General features: G+C 52.2%; 1 protein-coding gene across 7 annotated transcripts in view; it reads left to right on the forward strand.

Annotated features, from left to right (window-relative positions):
- Positions 1-15244, forward strand: part of GRIK4 (glutamate ionotropic receptor kainate type subunit 4) — a 446784-nt gene that overhangs the window by 324789 nt on the left and 106751 nt on the right. For all 7 annotated transcript variants that reach the window (XR_009564976.1, XM_060304197.1, XM_060304199.1 and 4 more), the window contains one exon: positions 8320-8481. Coding sequence is in view for 6 of the 7 variants with exons in the window: in XM_060304197.1 (XP_060160180.1) it covers positions 8320-8481 (162 nt within the window). In the remaining variant the exon portion in view is untranslated. The remainder of the gene's footprint in view (positions 1-8319; positions 8482-15244) is intronic.

Here is a 15244-nt window from a genome sequence, read left to right on the forward strand (position 1 = left end):
CTTGGGAAAATAGACAGGCATTCTGAGAGAAGGGCCACCCCTCTCTGTTCCCCTGGCACTTGTGCTCACCACTGTTTGGGACTTGCCTCCCCTTGCCACTAAGGAAATGTACCTTGACAGAGATAGGGTTTTTTGGTTTGTTTTTGTTTTTTTGTAGAATGAGGCAAAAATGGCCAAGATCTGAAAAATCTCCTGTTACGTACATTTCCCTCCTGCTGTGGGAACCCGTCTGAGTGCCCGGTGGCTCAGGTCCCGGTCCTGCCTCAGTCACATACTTCCTGAGTGATCTCGAGCGTGTCGTAGGCAGCGAGACGCCCAGCCCCTGTAGGAGCCCCTCACTGGTCCTGCTGCAGAATGGGGAGGAGGCCGAGGCTGCTGACTGACAGTGTCACTCATCTTCCTCTACAATTCCTAGCACCCCTGCTGGGATGGGGAGGGGTGCCTTGGGTCTCTACGGCTAATGAGTTGGGACCTGGAAAGAGAGAGGTTTAGTATCTGACGTGTAGACAGAAGGCCTGATCAGTGGATCCTGAGTGCAGGGGGCCTCAGAGGTGAGGAATCAATGCCTGACAGAGGAAGCAGGCCTTCGGAAAAGCAGGGGTGCCCCCAGCCCAAGGGGAGAGCACAAAGCCTCCACCGTTGCTCACGTCAGTTTGATCGACTGAGGTTTCGGCTTTATAGTTAGTAACCACTTGTTTAGTCCCAGCGGCGCAAAAGTCTTCTAAAGACAAAATGAAGTCAGAGCTGCTGGGGGAGAGGTGGCAGGGTTCTCCCCCTGGCCTCTGTCTTCCTTCTTCCTGGGAGCAAATGACAGAAGCCTTGGTAAAGGTGGTCCCACCCTGATGGGCGTTTGCTGGTGAACATGAGTTCATTTAATGAATGTATGAGCACTTGCTAAGCACAGACGCAGAGTAAGGTACAGGCAACAGAGTGTTGAACAAGAGAATACGGTCTGCTTTTGAAGTCCTGTTTGTGGACTCGTGTTGGGAAAGAAAAGCAGAGGAGGGACAGGGTTCCTGGGAGTGAGGGCTGTACATGCTCAGATCATGGAGATAAATGAATAGGAGACACGCAGGGAGAAGGAGCCAGGAAAGCTGGGAGCCGGAAGTTCTAGGGCCAGATCTCCCATTAATTGGAATTCAATGACAGGTAAGAATTAGCCTCCCAGCTGCTCCTTTCTTCAAAGACCTATTACACAAAAAGCAATCACCTAGTCTGCTGAGAGCACAGGCTTTGATGCAGATAAATAGACAGGTCCCTGGAGGGAGGGAGAGGATGTGAGCGTACCCAGGAGACTCTGGACTCCTGGTGGCTTTGGGGCTTTCCTGAGAAAGGCTACGAGGCCACTTATAAGACAAGGGTCTGGGTCCTGGCCTCCACCATACCTTGGGTACCAAGGGAAAATGAATACGAAAGAGCCTTGAAAGTAGAGAGGACCAGGCTGCCCATGCGGTAAGATGAGGAAGAGCCTGACAGGTGTTCCCTTCCTCAATTCATTCAGTCACCAGCCCTGACTTCTTTCCATAAGCTCTGCACCAGGGTAGCTGCTGGTAATGTAAGTACAGTTGCCTTCAATAGCACCCAGTCCTTGGGAAGTTGCTTTGAACAAACTCATGTGATAAAAATCTTTAAGTGATGATAGGTATACCTGTGAGGACAGCGGCCAGTTCTTGGATGATGGAGGAGGTCAAGGTGAAGAAGGAGCAGAGGGGTAGACAGGAATCATAGCGTGAAAAGACAGCTATGTCCAGGAGTTTGGTTTTGTCCTGTGTGCAGTCAGTGGCATTGGGAGGTGGAGGTGATCAAATGGATAGTTGAGAAAGAGCTCTCCAGCTATAGCATGAAGGAGGAACCTGGAGAAAGGCAAGACTGGAGGAGGGGAAACCAAAATTCGTTTGCAGTCCAAGAATAAACTGGTGAAGATATGAATTGAGGTAGAGGCGACAGGGATGGAGAGCAGGGGACAAATTCAAGAGATGTTAAGGAGGTGAAATGTTTCCAGTGACAATGACTGACTGCATGCGTGCATACAAGGATGAGATGAGGTGTGTGAGAATGGGAGAAGTGGAGGGTGAATTCCAGAGCCTAGCCTGAATGATGGGTGAATAGTGGTCACATTCACAGGTAGGGAGGGGATCAGATTGGGGTGGAACAATAAGAAGTTCAAGTTTAGGAGTGATGTAGTCTTGAGGATGTCTTCCATCATTCCAGCTTCTTAATAATGGCTTAAGAAATTGGAATCTTTTGGTGTTCTCAGTGCTCCCGGGGTGAGAAAGTTAAAAGTTATCAATCATGGGCTTCCCTGGTGGTGCAGTGGTTGAGAGTCCGCCTGCCCATGCAGGGGACACGGGTTCGTGCCCCGGTCCGGGAAGATCCCACATGCCACGGAGCAGCTGGAGCGGCTGGGCCCGTGAGCCATGGCTGCTGAGCCTGCGCGTCCGGAGCCTGTGCTCCGCAGCGGGAGAGGCCACAACAGTGAGAGGCCCGTGTACCACAAAAAAAAAAAAAAGAAGTCACTGCTCTTAAAGCCGAGCTGTGTGTATTCTGAAATGAATTTAACCCTATTTTCCAGCTCTTTTACTGCACAATCAGCACGAACTCACAGTGTCCTCTGCCCCTTGGTGCCCCACTCACGGTGGTGAGTAAGTGATCCAAGCACATAGAGCACTGGGTCTGGGTCTGTTTACAGCTGTGTGGCTATGAGAAAGCCACTTCACTCCTCCAGGTCTCTGCTCCTTCAGCTATAAATTGGCGCTAATAGCTCCCACGCCACAGGGCTGCTGTAAGGATGGCTTGACATCATGCATGTGAAGTGCTTAGTTCTGCCAGGCACACAGTTGGTGGTCAGTAAATGGTCTCAGTTATTATTATTATAATTACTGCTTTGTTAGAGTTATGTATAGTTGGAAGATCTGGAGCTTGAACTCAAGGCTTCTGTCTCGACACAAATAGCCACACCAAGCAATTTAGCACCTTGTGGCGACTTGCTTAGCAAAACTTCTCTCACTTGACAAGCAGCTAAGGATAGCTTCTTGCAGAGCGAGGGGGGAGAGAAGAAGGCAAGAGAAGCCCCCAGGCCAGATAGTTCCCTTTGTCAGGACCCAGCTAGAGTGTGGAGACCAGGAGAAGGAAGGAGAAGAGGCAGCAGGGAGGATGGACTGCACTATGTGTGAATTAGCCCTGCAAGGTGGATGTTCTTATCTGCATTTGACAGGTGAGCAGATCGAAATTCAGAGGTTACCGGCCTGCCCAAGATCACCCAACCAATATGTGACGAGACAGGATTTGAACCCAGGACTGTCTTATTTCGAAATCTCTTTCTACCATATCCTGCTGTCTCCTGATGAGATCACCACCTGGTACAACTCCAGGGGGCACCATTCACATTACCATCGATGTGAATGGCAGCTGGGAGTTGTGCCATGTAGTGGCCACGTCTCCCGAGATCAGAGGGGCGGTTCGCTTAATGGGCGACTGCAAGGGAGAAATGATGCAGGCCTGACCTGGTGGGATTGGAAAGGAAGGGACAGATTCAGGAGACATTTAGGAGACAGACTGGAAAGGATTGACCAGTTAAAGGAAGCAGGGGTTGAGGCTGCCTTTGAAGTGTCTAGCTTAAGTGGCCCAGGCGATAGTCATGCCCTAGGTGGGTTAGAAATAGGGAAAAGAAATAAGGGAGAAGGGGCTGCTGGGCGGAGAGAATACAATGCCTTTCCCCCACTTCCCCATTTCACCTGGACCCAGGCCTAGGCAGCAAAGGGTTAGGAGATGGACTTGACCCCAGGACATGGTCTGGACCTGTGCTTTGGTTTCCTGCTTTTCTCCTTAAAGTCAAGCACGGGAGCCGAGTCTGGATCAAAGTCGGCTGACCTTGCACCCTCCCCCCTCCCCCTCCCCCCTCACAGCCTGCCCTTGCTCCTGGCCTGGTGGATGAGCAGGTTGTAGGGCCGTGGAGTGGTCCCTGCAACGGACCGGTGAGTGGACGCCAGTGGGCAAACCAGGACATTGGAAATGTCACAGCTGCTGGAGAAAGTGAGGGTCACTCAGCTGAGACGCAGCACCCACGTGGCTCTCAAGCCTTTATGCGTGCCGCGTTCCTTCCAGGCCTGTTCTGAACACCCTTCATTCCAGATAACACTCCCCTGTGTTCACTTGTGGCCACGACATGACCTTTAATTGCAGTTACTCAGTCCCTTGAAGATCACTGTATACAGAAGGACACACACACACACAAACATGCTCACGTATGCTCACACATACACAAATGTGTGCACATTTAAAACTTTTTAAATGAGGAAGCCCAGTGACAAGAAAACAAGCTGTCAGGGATTTGCTTTTCAAAACATAATAATGTAACTTCCGGAAGGCAGTCAAGGGGTGGTACCAGTTCCGCGCATGTTCTTATACCTTCTATAGGGGTAAGATCATGAGCGGAGTCAGGCATGGGGAGGACCCCAGGGCATTGAAACGTCTTCCATCAACAGCCTTGACCGATATTTACCAAACAACTTCTAGGCATCGGGCACTATGCTGGGTGCAGTGTGGGGTTCGAAAATGGGGCAGACGCATCCCTGCTCTCAGGAAAACACAGGCCTTGGGTGCAAGAGGACACGGGCATGAAATGTGTTGGTGCCACAAGCACCGTCACAAAGGCAAGCGCTCTTGGGGTAACTGAAGACTCGATTTTGGTCTCTGTGCCACCACTCGGCCTTACCAGGCGGCCATTGGCTCTGTTCTTCACCCTGGTTCCCCTGGTCTCTCGGTGATGATGGAATCCACTGCCATTGGGAGTGGGGACCTTGAGATTTTCCTTCCCGGGACATTTATAAGAAGAGAATCAAAGTCCCCGTGAGAACCTGATCCACCCCAGGGCTCCTAACACTTTGTCATTTCGGTTAAGGTCACAGCCAGCCGGGCAGCGTGGCTGGGGGAGCACAGGGCACCTGAGTGAGGCTTGGCCAGAGCTCATGGTGGACGACAGGAGCCAGAGGGCCTTTACTCCCCTCCCATCCTGAAACTGGTTAATTTTATGTAATATCCCTCTCAGCTTAGTGCCTCCACCACTTAGTTTGGGAGTCATGATACATGTTTCCCTGGATATGCTTAGAGTAACGTTTCCCACCGGACATTCTGTAGAAGGCTCCTGCGAGACATTCATGGATTGGGGGCGGAAAAGTGTTCCATGGTCAATATGTTTGGAAAGTTCTGAGTTAAGCAAAATTAAGCTGCTTTACTGTAGGAGTTCTTTAACCCTTTAATGTGCTAGTGTGCATTGTGAATCTTGAAAAGGTGTCTAGAACATGCAGTGTTTGCTCACCTCATTTGAACATGGGACCTCGTTTTCACGAAACGCCTGTTAACGCCTCCTGGAAAAGCCAGTGTCCTGAGGAACACACTCTGAGAAATACTAGAGCTTAGAAGATTTTCTTTGTGTACAGACTGGCGGTGGTCAGCTGTTTCCCATATTTGCTTAGATACCAGTCTTCAATAGCAGCAGGAGAGTGTAAGTTTAGACATAAGGAAGCATTTCCTAACTGTGGGGATGCTTAAAGAATAGAGCCTGGAGTGTCCTGGGAAATTACAGTAAGAGAACACGCCACCCCTTTCTTGTCCTTTTACAAGCTCTCCCATGGGTCATTATAAATGCAATGGATTATCAAGGAAGCTCCTGGATCTTTTTATCTTAAGGGGGCCTTTGAAAATAGGATATAATTGGGGGATGAGAAGGTAGGAATTAAAAGGCAGGAAGACAGGCTGGCTAACTTCTGGAGGGGCTGTCGCTAAGTGTCTGTAATTCGTTCATTCATTCTTACTCTGCCGGTGACGTGCATTTCAAGGAAACACCTTCCGAACTCAGGTTTCCAAGACAAGTGGAACTAAAGAAGCAGGGAGCCAGAAGCTGCCCGCGATCTCACGGTAGCCTTTCGGTAACTGTCGCGTGTTGAACGCTTCTTCTGGGCCAGATGTGATACGCCTTGTGCATGCATCTTACTTGTTCCTTGAACAATCTCTGAGGTTGCTGTCATTGCGCCCACTTTACTAAATGAGGATCTGAAGCCCAGATCCTGAAGGCCATACTTCCTGAAGTTCATCCATTTCAGTATAGTGTGGGACCTGGAGTGGAACACCAAAGCCCTTACCGCGTATCCCCTCTACTGCCACCGTGCGTCTGTAGACATCACAGTGTCGGGGATTCTTGAAATGGGCCTCCTTCCACCAGGCTGTGCGTGTGAGGATAGGGCGGGGCGTGATGAGCTGCCCACATTGACAAGGAAGCCGAGGGAGAGGGGACATCTCCCTCCACATCAACCACAGCTGGGGAGGCCCCTCGGTTGCCTGACAGCAGCCTGGCTTTGCACCCTGCCACCTCCCCCTTGCCAGGTGCATCTCTTCTCATTAGCCATCTGTCCCCTCGTGTCTGCTGATAGCCCGTGGCGCATGGGTAGCTGCCCTATTAGGGAGACAGGAGATAATATCAGCTTATGAATCAATACGTTCTCTGACACGTCCGTGTTCCCGGGAGTGTGGCAGGATCCAAAATACACTTAATCCTCATCCCACTCTATGCTGTCAGGGGTTGGTGGCTCCAAAGGAATCTTTGTAACTTCAGTCTGCAAGCTGCAGCTAATAAGGATGGATTCTGGGCAGAGCTCAGGCCTGCGGCCCAAGGGCTTGGCCGTGGCTGTGGACGTGAGGGAGGATGCCGGGGACGTGCCAGACGCCTAGAGCAGCTGAGTCTTAAGACAAGGAGGCCTCCTGAAGGAAAGTCATGTTTCTGTTCAGCCACAAAGTAAGCCCAAGGCCCCTGCCATCGGTCCTGTCAGGCTAGTGGCTGATGGCTTAGTCCCGGGGTCTAATGACCACGTGCCCACCGGGCGCAGAGCTGTGTGTGAGGCACGTGGAATGAACGTGTGATGAATATGAATTCAACGCACGAGGATGGCCTGACCCGCATTTGAAGGCATTATTCCGGGAGCGGGAATTGGCGAGCCGAATTGCCTGGTTTCCCTGTATAGGGCCCAGGTGGGTCTTGGGAGTCCAGGGCTCTGAGCTCAGCCCTGCCTGAGGAGGGGGATTCTTCTCCCTGTGACGCTATCTGGCCTCAGTGAGACTCACGCCTGCAGGTTTTAGCTGAGTGAGCACGTGGCCCCGGCCAGGTGATCGGGTGAGGGCCACACCTCCTGGGAGAATTCCTTTGAGCTTCTAAATGTCACTGCCCCACATGGGGTTTCTCTGACTGCCTCATCTCAAGTAGCAGCCCCACCCTCACCTCCCATAGATATCTGACAGTATATGTATTTATTTGTCTATTGACAATCTGTCTTTTCCCCGAAGCTGCAAGTTCCTGGACATCAGGAAATGTGTTTCTTGTCCACAACTTCTGTGTCTAGAACATCCTCTGTGCCTGTGTCTGGCACATAATAAGCACTTAAGTGTGTGTTAAATGAGTAAACGATAGTAATAACTAATGAAGGCACAGCCCTACCTGCAGACCTTCTTAGCAAACTTGACCTTGTCACTCCTCTGCTGACAGTGCCCTCAGGTCCCATCACTACAGGATGAAGTGCGAGCTCCCCAGCCTGGCAGCGGGGCCGCTGTCCTCCGGCCCCTGCTGACGTCTCCAGCCTCATCTCTCACTGTCTCCCCACCCACATGCTTCCTGGTGCTGACCCAGTGACTCCCAGACATTGGTGTGCATATAACCTTGGGCCCTGCTGTAAATGCAGACTCCTGGGCCTCGGCTCCCGAGATGCAGATTCAGCTGGTGTTCGGTGGGGTGCAGGGATCATCACTTTTTTTACAGATACCTGGGGGAGTCTGATGGCAGGTGTTCTGCGGACACACTTTGAGGAGCGATGCTTCTGTCAAAGTACACGGCAGGCGCCCACGCACTGTCTCACCTCCATGCCTTTGTATCCATGGTGACTTCTGTCTGGAATAGCCTTTGTCCATCCACATTTTTTACCCAGAAAACGCCTAGGCATCCTTCAAGACTCAGCCCATGGGTCACACCTTCTGCAGACCCAGTCCTGCCTCCACAATCTCATTTGTGTTTTTCTTTCTCTCTCCACCCAGAGCATCGTACACATGCCTCTCTTAGACATCTTTCTGTTTATTTCTCTCTTCTCCCTCCTGGCACCTCAACACTGTGAGCTACACGAAGAAGAACTCTCCGTTATCTCTGGACTCTGACACCTAGCAGAGCGCCTGGCAATGGTGTCCATGGGGCTAGAACGCACTGCCCAGCTGTGCTCCTGCAGAGCCCACCCCACTCTTCCCTTCCTAACCCTGCTCTGCTCTGACTGCTGCGTCTTTCAGGAGTTTTCGCTCCAGAGGATGGACAGCCTCGTGGATGATCGCGTCAACATCCTGGGATTTTCCATTTTCAACCAGTCCCATGCTTTCTTCCAAGAGTTTACCCAGAGCCTCAACCAGTCCTGGCAAGAGAACTGTGACCATGTGCCCTTCACGGGGCCCGCAGTAAGTGCCCACCAAGCCCCTCCCTGGTGCCCCTTTGCCGCCACGCACGCCCCCTCTGTGCGCCAGACCCCCCTGGACTCCAGCCTTCTCCAGGCCCAGCTCAAAAAGAGGCTGTAGAAATGCTGGGAAGTGGTCACAAGGGACACGTCTGGGGAGGTGGGGAGCCGCGAGCAGCAAGTGTAGAGGAGTCAGCAGGGAGAGAGGCCCCGACTGGTCACTTAGTGACGTCTGTGGCCAGACTCCTGATGATGCTGTTGCTAAGACCCGCCTGAGTTCAGGGTCCAAGACTCTTACCGTTGGAAAGGGCTTTAGCTGATCTGTTCCCTCATTTCTCAGACAGACTGAAGCCCAGGCTGGGAATGGGGGTGAGGGACGAGGATGCGGGGCTCTTGTTCAAGGGCAAACACCAAGCCTCTTGCAGGTGAAACTAGATTCTGATACTCCTGGTCCAATGCCTTTCATCTCCCTGGACCACTGCCCCCGGTAGAGCTTGTCCAGAGAGACTTCCTTTGTGCCTTCACCCGTGTGTTTCCCCCCTGCGCTTCCTTCCCCTCCATTTGTGATAGAGACAGTGGCTGTTCTCCACTGGGTCTGATGTCCTTACTCTGTGGGGCAGCTCAGGAAGGTCTGCTCGTGTCCATTTGCTAAATGACAGGTTCTCAGGAGATGAGAGGGCGTGGCTTTCTAGATGTGTCCTAGCCAGGTTACATTGAAGCCTCCCAAAGCCCCATAAGGCAGCTCATGTGATGCTCACATAACTTTCCAGTGGGTCAGAGCTCATGCAAAGCTCGGGGAGCTTTCATCAGGGAAGCGCATGGGAGAAGGAGGCGTGAGAACTTGAGTCGCAAGGCTTTTAAGGTTCCAGAGCACATCCCAACAGGGTGTTTTAGAGCTGAAAGAGGGAAGATTCCATAGGAAGGATTTGGCAGGGGCGAAACATCTGAAAGAGGGGAGTCCTCACCCCCAGGGGCTTAAGGGACAGTGAGTAATTCCTCAAGCACAGGGTAGGGGTAGGACCAGGCTCACCCCTCCTGGCAGGAGTGCAGCCCTGTGCTCCTGGTCTCGTCTGTCCATGGGTCTTGCAGTCATGACTCCGGTATTGTAATGAGGTGCTGACACACTTCAAAGGCTCACAGCACAGTATCAGGAGAGAAAACAAAACCTGCCACCTCCTCTCCAACCCGAACCGTTCCACGTTTGGCTTTGGCCAAGTGAAATCAAGGGTCCCAGTGCCACACTGCTGATGTCCCTCTGAGGGTTTCAGCCCTTCCATTCGTGCTCACATTGACCACGAACAGGCAGATGGGAAGCCCTTGGTACCTGCCTCATAAGGACCCAACACCAAGGCCAGGCAGTGCCACTCACAGGGCTGTAGGGCCAGCTCTGGCTGTGCTCACATGTGCTGAAAAGAGCACTAGCCTTCGAGGCACAGGACCTGGATTCAAACACTGGCTTTGCTATTTTCTTGCTGTGTGATCTTAGGTAGCTATGTAACCCTTCTGGGCCTCAGATTCTTTTTTCTCTAATTGTGGGCAATCATGCTTGACCATGTTAGAGGATTGTTGTGAAGGTAAAATGGGATATGCTTCCATCCTCAATTCACAGTTATTCATTGAATGAGTTTATTTAACATCCCACCTGCCAGACACTGGGAGAAGCATTAGTAAATACATCAGGTAGCTTTTGCAACAGAAATGCTGTGTAACAACCTACCCTCAAATCTCACCAGCTTACAGCGATGAATGTTTATGCAGCTCGTGCATCTGAGGGTCAGCTGGCGATCAGCTAGTCTACGCTGGCTCAGCAGGCAGCTCTGCTGATCCGGCTGAGCTCACTCAATGTCTGGGGGTCGGCTGATCTAGGCTGGGATGGCTCTGCTCCACGTGCCTCTCATCTTTCTCCCGACCCAGCAGGCTAGCCTGGTATGTGCTCATGGGGGTGGCAGGAGAGCAGCAAAGCAAGTGGAAATGCACAAGACCTCATAGTCCTAGGCTCCCAGGACAGGCACACTGTGACTTCCACCTCATTTCGTTGGCCAAAGAATGCCACGTTCACAAACTCAGAGTCAAGGAGTGAAGAAACGGACAGAATGCTGAACCACTGATGCTTGAAATTATCGCACCCTGACGTCTTCCTCCTCACGGCACCCTAGTAACAGACAAGAGCGGTTGTGCATCCCTTTTTGACAAATGAAGAAACTGAGGAGAAATGAGGAGAGCCGGGGCCTGCCGAGGGCCTCCAGAGGACGGTGCTACAGGGAAGCCTGGACTAGAGCTTACAGAGCCTTCCAGCCATGGTCTCTGTGGTCTCTGAAGGGAAGGTGATACAGCGACTCCTCACCTGGAAGCAACGAATCTTCCTCGAGGCTTCTCGCTTCAGCATCTACCTTTGGCAAAGCGGTGCCTCTTCCCGTAAATTCCCAGCACAAACAGCCCAGCTCTTTCATCTGCTGGGGAGCCGGCAGGTGAGAAAGAATCAGTTCCAGGAAAGCGCAGCCCGGTTTGTCGCCCCATCCAGCTTTCTAAAGAGGCTGCAACCGCTCCTGTCTCGGAGGGACTGCTCTCCTCCCCCTCCCTTTCCTCCAAGGTCCTCTCCCCTCTCCCCTCCTCGCTCCATCGGTTCCATTCTCTTTTCCTTCTCATCTCCTCCCCTCACTCTTCCCTTTCCACTTTCCTCTGTCACCATAACCTCCTTCCTTCCTTTCTCTTTCTGTTCCTCTTTCTCTCCCACATGCCACGTTTCCTTTGTATTTTCTTCTGTCTCATTTCTTTTCCTCCCAACTGGAGTGTGTCTCCCTGTCTTCCTCATCTTCCCAGTCGGCCCATGATATTCCAGTTGCAGCTCGCTGGAACGGGGGCCCACTTCCAAGGGCACAGAGGGGGAGTGGCTGAACCGAAGGGTGACCACCAAAGGGAAAAGCTCAGCGCTGCGCCCACGAGGCTGTGTCCGCCAGGTGGCTGCCAGCGAGCCACAGACATGCTTCTTGCCAGAGGTGATGACAATGACAGAAGGCAGCGTCGTGAAGGGAGACACATCCCCTCTAATTTCACGTGCCAATCCCATTCATCACGCGGCAAAGAACAAAAATTGTGGAAAATCATTAAAATTACAGATGGCTAGATTAAGTAATTAGAATTTAGGCTAAAACAGCTGTTTGTAATTAAGTGTTTATTTCATTGAATAAAACCCAGATTGTAAGAACTACTTCATGAGATTTTAACGGTTCCTGTCCTGGTATTATGTTGGGGGTCAGAGTTTAAGCGACAGAAGTTCTGAGACACACGGACATCCAAGAGGACTCTGGGAATCCAGTGATCTGGGGGGTATCGGGGAAGATGAGGGTTACAGGTGTGAGTTTAGAAGGCATTCTTATTTTTATTTGGATGGGTGGGGGAGAAACTCAGCCGCTATTCCCTGAGTCAGGTTGATTCATCTTAATTTATACAGTCTTTCATTCCCCTGAACAATTTACAAACAGCTCAAAAGAAGATAACAATGAGGAAACAAATGAAAATATAAAAACAAGAGAATCGAGGGTGTTTGCCAAGCAACATTTTGGAGCCAAGAAAGGAGAGGATTTTAAATGAGGGTTGAGTCATTTGGGGGATTTAATATTCAGAAGAGACAGGACAGGAGAAGCAGAGACAAGACCCAGAGGCACACACATGCGGATGGGAAACAGAAACCACAGAAAGACAGTGAGGGCTCGTGAAAGGGAAGCGGATGGACGACGGGAAGGGGCAGGGATGGTGGGCACTACAGGCCCAGCCCTGGAGACATGGATGGAGCGCCATTTGGGTACCAGAACTCTTCCCCAAATGCTTTCCAGAGCTAAATTAGTAAATAATAGTAGAGGAAGAAAGCAATTCGGAGAGCAAAAAGGTGCTTTGGGATGGAGACCCTCGGTGAGATGGAAAAGTTGATGAGGCAGAGATTAGATTACAGGCTCTCACACCATCGGAGGTGACATTGGCAACGGTGGACGGGGTGGGGGGAATAAGCTGGAGGAGTGTGGATGGGAGACAAGGTTTCAGAGACGCAACTGGAGGATCCCAGTGAGAGACCTGGGCTGAGTGCCAGGAGCCGGCTGGTGATCTACGGAGGACCCTTAGGAGGCTGAGCTGAGAAAAAAAGAAGATGTTCGGGACTTAGGAGGTTTCAGGAGCTCGAAGCAGCCCAAGTTGAACTGCAGAAAGGACCCATGAAGCCCAGAGCACACTGGGGACACGTCAGCTGTGTCACCTCTCTGAAGGCAGGATACAGTTGGAGGGGAGACAGGGACCTTGATGATGTTCCTTCCATCCGCTTCCTCCTTCCCACCCCCAGCATCCTTTGCTGGAGCTGTAATTACTAGAAGCACTCGAAGAATCTTGAAGGCCCCAGAGTTCAAGATGCCAAAGAACACTGCAAACAGACACACGCCGATTTCCCAGCATCTGGATCATTTGCTAATAAGGGAGCATCAGCGAAGAAAACCACGTCCCAGACGGAGTGGGCATAGCGGCAGCCGTGTGGCAGGAGGAGCTTGGGGCCTGGTGGGAGGATGTGAGGAATGGTACGGTGAGCTGTGTCTGCAAGTCTCCGGGGACCAGCACGCAGCCTCGAGAGAAGAAGAAGGGGGTTAGAGAGGCGATAAGGCCAGGCCTTCCTGGGGGCCTGCCCGGAGACAAAGGGGGTCCCCAAGGCCTCGGTACCAGTTAGGATGCTCTGAGATTCAAGTAACAGAAATCCGGAATGAAACGGTCTCTTACCAAAAAGGAAGTGTGTTATCATGTGTCACAGTAGGTCCAGAGGTAGGGCAGATCCTGGAGCGATGTCGTTGGAAACCCAGGTTCCTTGCATCTCTGCTCTGCGCCCTTGGTGTCAACTTCATCCTCAGGATGGAGCCAGGATGGCTGCGGCAGGTCCAGGTGTCATGTCCAGACCCGGTAATGTCCAGAGGAGCAGGAAGGACAGCCTCTCCTAGAGACAGGAAACTCGTCTGAGAAGCCCCTCTCTGGAGCCCCGCACTCCAGGCCTCAGTTCGTGTTTCATCCGTCAGACCTGGACCACCTGCCCAGTCCCAAATCCCATATTGGCAGGGGAGATGGGATGACTCTTGGAGCGCTCAGGCTCACCTGGGAGCTGGGGCTGGGACCTCAGAAGCACATGGCTGATTGGGGGAGGGGACGACACCTGCAGGAAATGGGGGTTCTGTTAGGAGGAAGGGGAGAGTGGGTGCTGGGGAGGCAGCTGGTGGTAACCTTCCACTGCCCCCTCTGTCCTGCCCTTATAGTCCTGTTCTAGTAGAGGCCCCAAGTGGCTCTTAACTGAAGGGCTAACTTGAGGACAAATAACCAGTCAGACCACGAGGCAAACTGGGTGATAACTAAACCCAGGGTAGCAGAGAAGCCTGCCTGGCACCCTTCCCCGTGCCCAGCTCTGGCCCAAGAGTCTCAGGCTCGCATCTGCTGTTGAGAAGGTAACTGCATCCAGGAAGATTGCCCCATGCTGTCCTGGGAGGCGAGGCACGGATAATTCTGATAGAGCGATGACATCCCCTGGCTTCTCCAGAGGAGCCTTGCCAGGAAGGGAGGGGGAAAGAGTGCTGCAGAGAGGGGTGGAAACCATCCTGGACAAAGGGGTGCTGGGCTTCCAGTCTAGTCCTGTCCTGGCTGAAGACCTGTCTTCATTTGTAAAATGACAGGGTTGGACTAGTTGATTTCTAAGATCCCTTCCAGCTCCGACACGAGTGATTTTGAGAATCTCAGGATGGAGAGATTAACTGGGAGGCAAGGGAGACAGAAATTAGTTTAAGGCATCATTTAAATAGCCAAACGGAAGGATGGAGAAGCAGTGTCAATAGGGGTAGCTACCTCTCCCTCAGGTAGATGTGTGTCCGAGCTGGAAAGGGAGAGTCTGTAACCTTCATAATTTCCATATGTCCTTTGGCAAGGAAATGTGAGAGGTCCATTCGTAAAGGAGCCACTTGTGCTCAGGGGGAAATGAATTGTGTGCAAAGGACAAGACAGCTGTAGGCTTGCTGAGAAGCATACAGCGCCACGCAGGTGAGCCTCGAATCAAGTGAAGGAGGAGCTCAGCTGCCAGGGGAAGGGCAGTGGGATGGAGAAGAGGATGCGGAAGGTGCTGGATGAACTTGGAGGAACGTGGCTGGCTTTCACGGCTCAGCGGGACCACAGAGGATTCCACTGACCCTGATCGTGCGATTTAGGTGCCCTTACCTGCTTGGTCTCCGGGTCACAGGTGGCCACAGGTGGCTTCAGGACTGGGCCAGAAAGGAGGGGTGATTGATAGAGCTGGGAGGGCAGAAGACCCAGCGAAGGCAGAGGGGACGCAATGGCTCACGCCCGGTGGGATGTCTCAGCGGAGAACAGGAGGTGCTGAGGTCTGCAGTACCCGCTGGATCATAGGGGCTGAATAGATGCGTGAAGAAAGGACAGAGGCGGGTGGAAGGAAGGAAAGAAGGAGCAAGAGAGGGAAAGAGGGTGAGAGGGAGGAAGGAAGAACACACTGGCCAGGCTATTTTGCGTGCAAGTGAACTGGAATTGGGGCAGAGAACTTTATTTTGCTCTTTTTCCCTCTAATTGCCTTCTAGAAAGTTTATCCAAAGTCAGCCCACCCAGTTCCCATGACAGACCTTTTTGCCCAACATGGAGCAAAACTGTGGGGGAATACATCCCTCTTCCCAGCCCGTTTTCTGCCCCGTCGCTCCCTGTTCTTGCTACTCCCCAGGGTCCTAGCTCAGCCAGGATGGGCTTCCTGA

The sequence above is a fragment of the Globicephala melas genome, chromosome 8 (assembly GCF_963455315.2).
Source record: "Globicephala melas chromosome 8, mGloMel1.2, whole genome shotgun sequence".
In the NCBI taxonomy this organism is placed as follows: Eukaryota; Metazoa; Chordata; class Mammalia; order Artiodactyla; family Delphinidae; genus Globicephala; species Globicephala melas.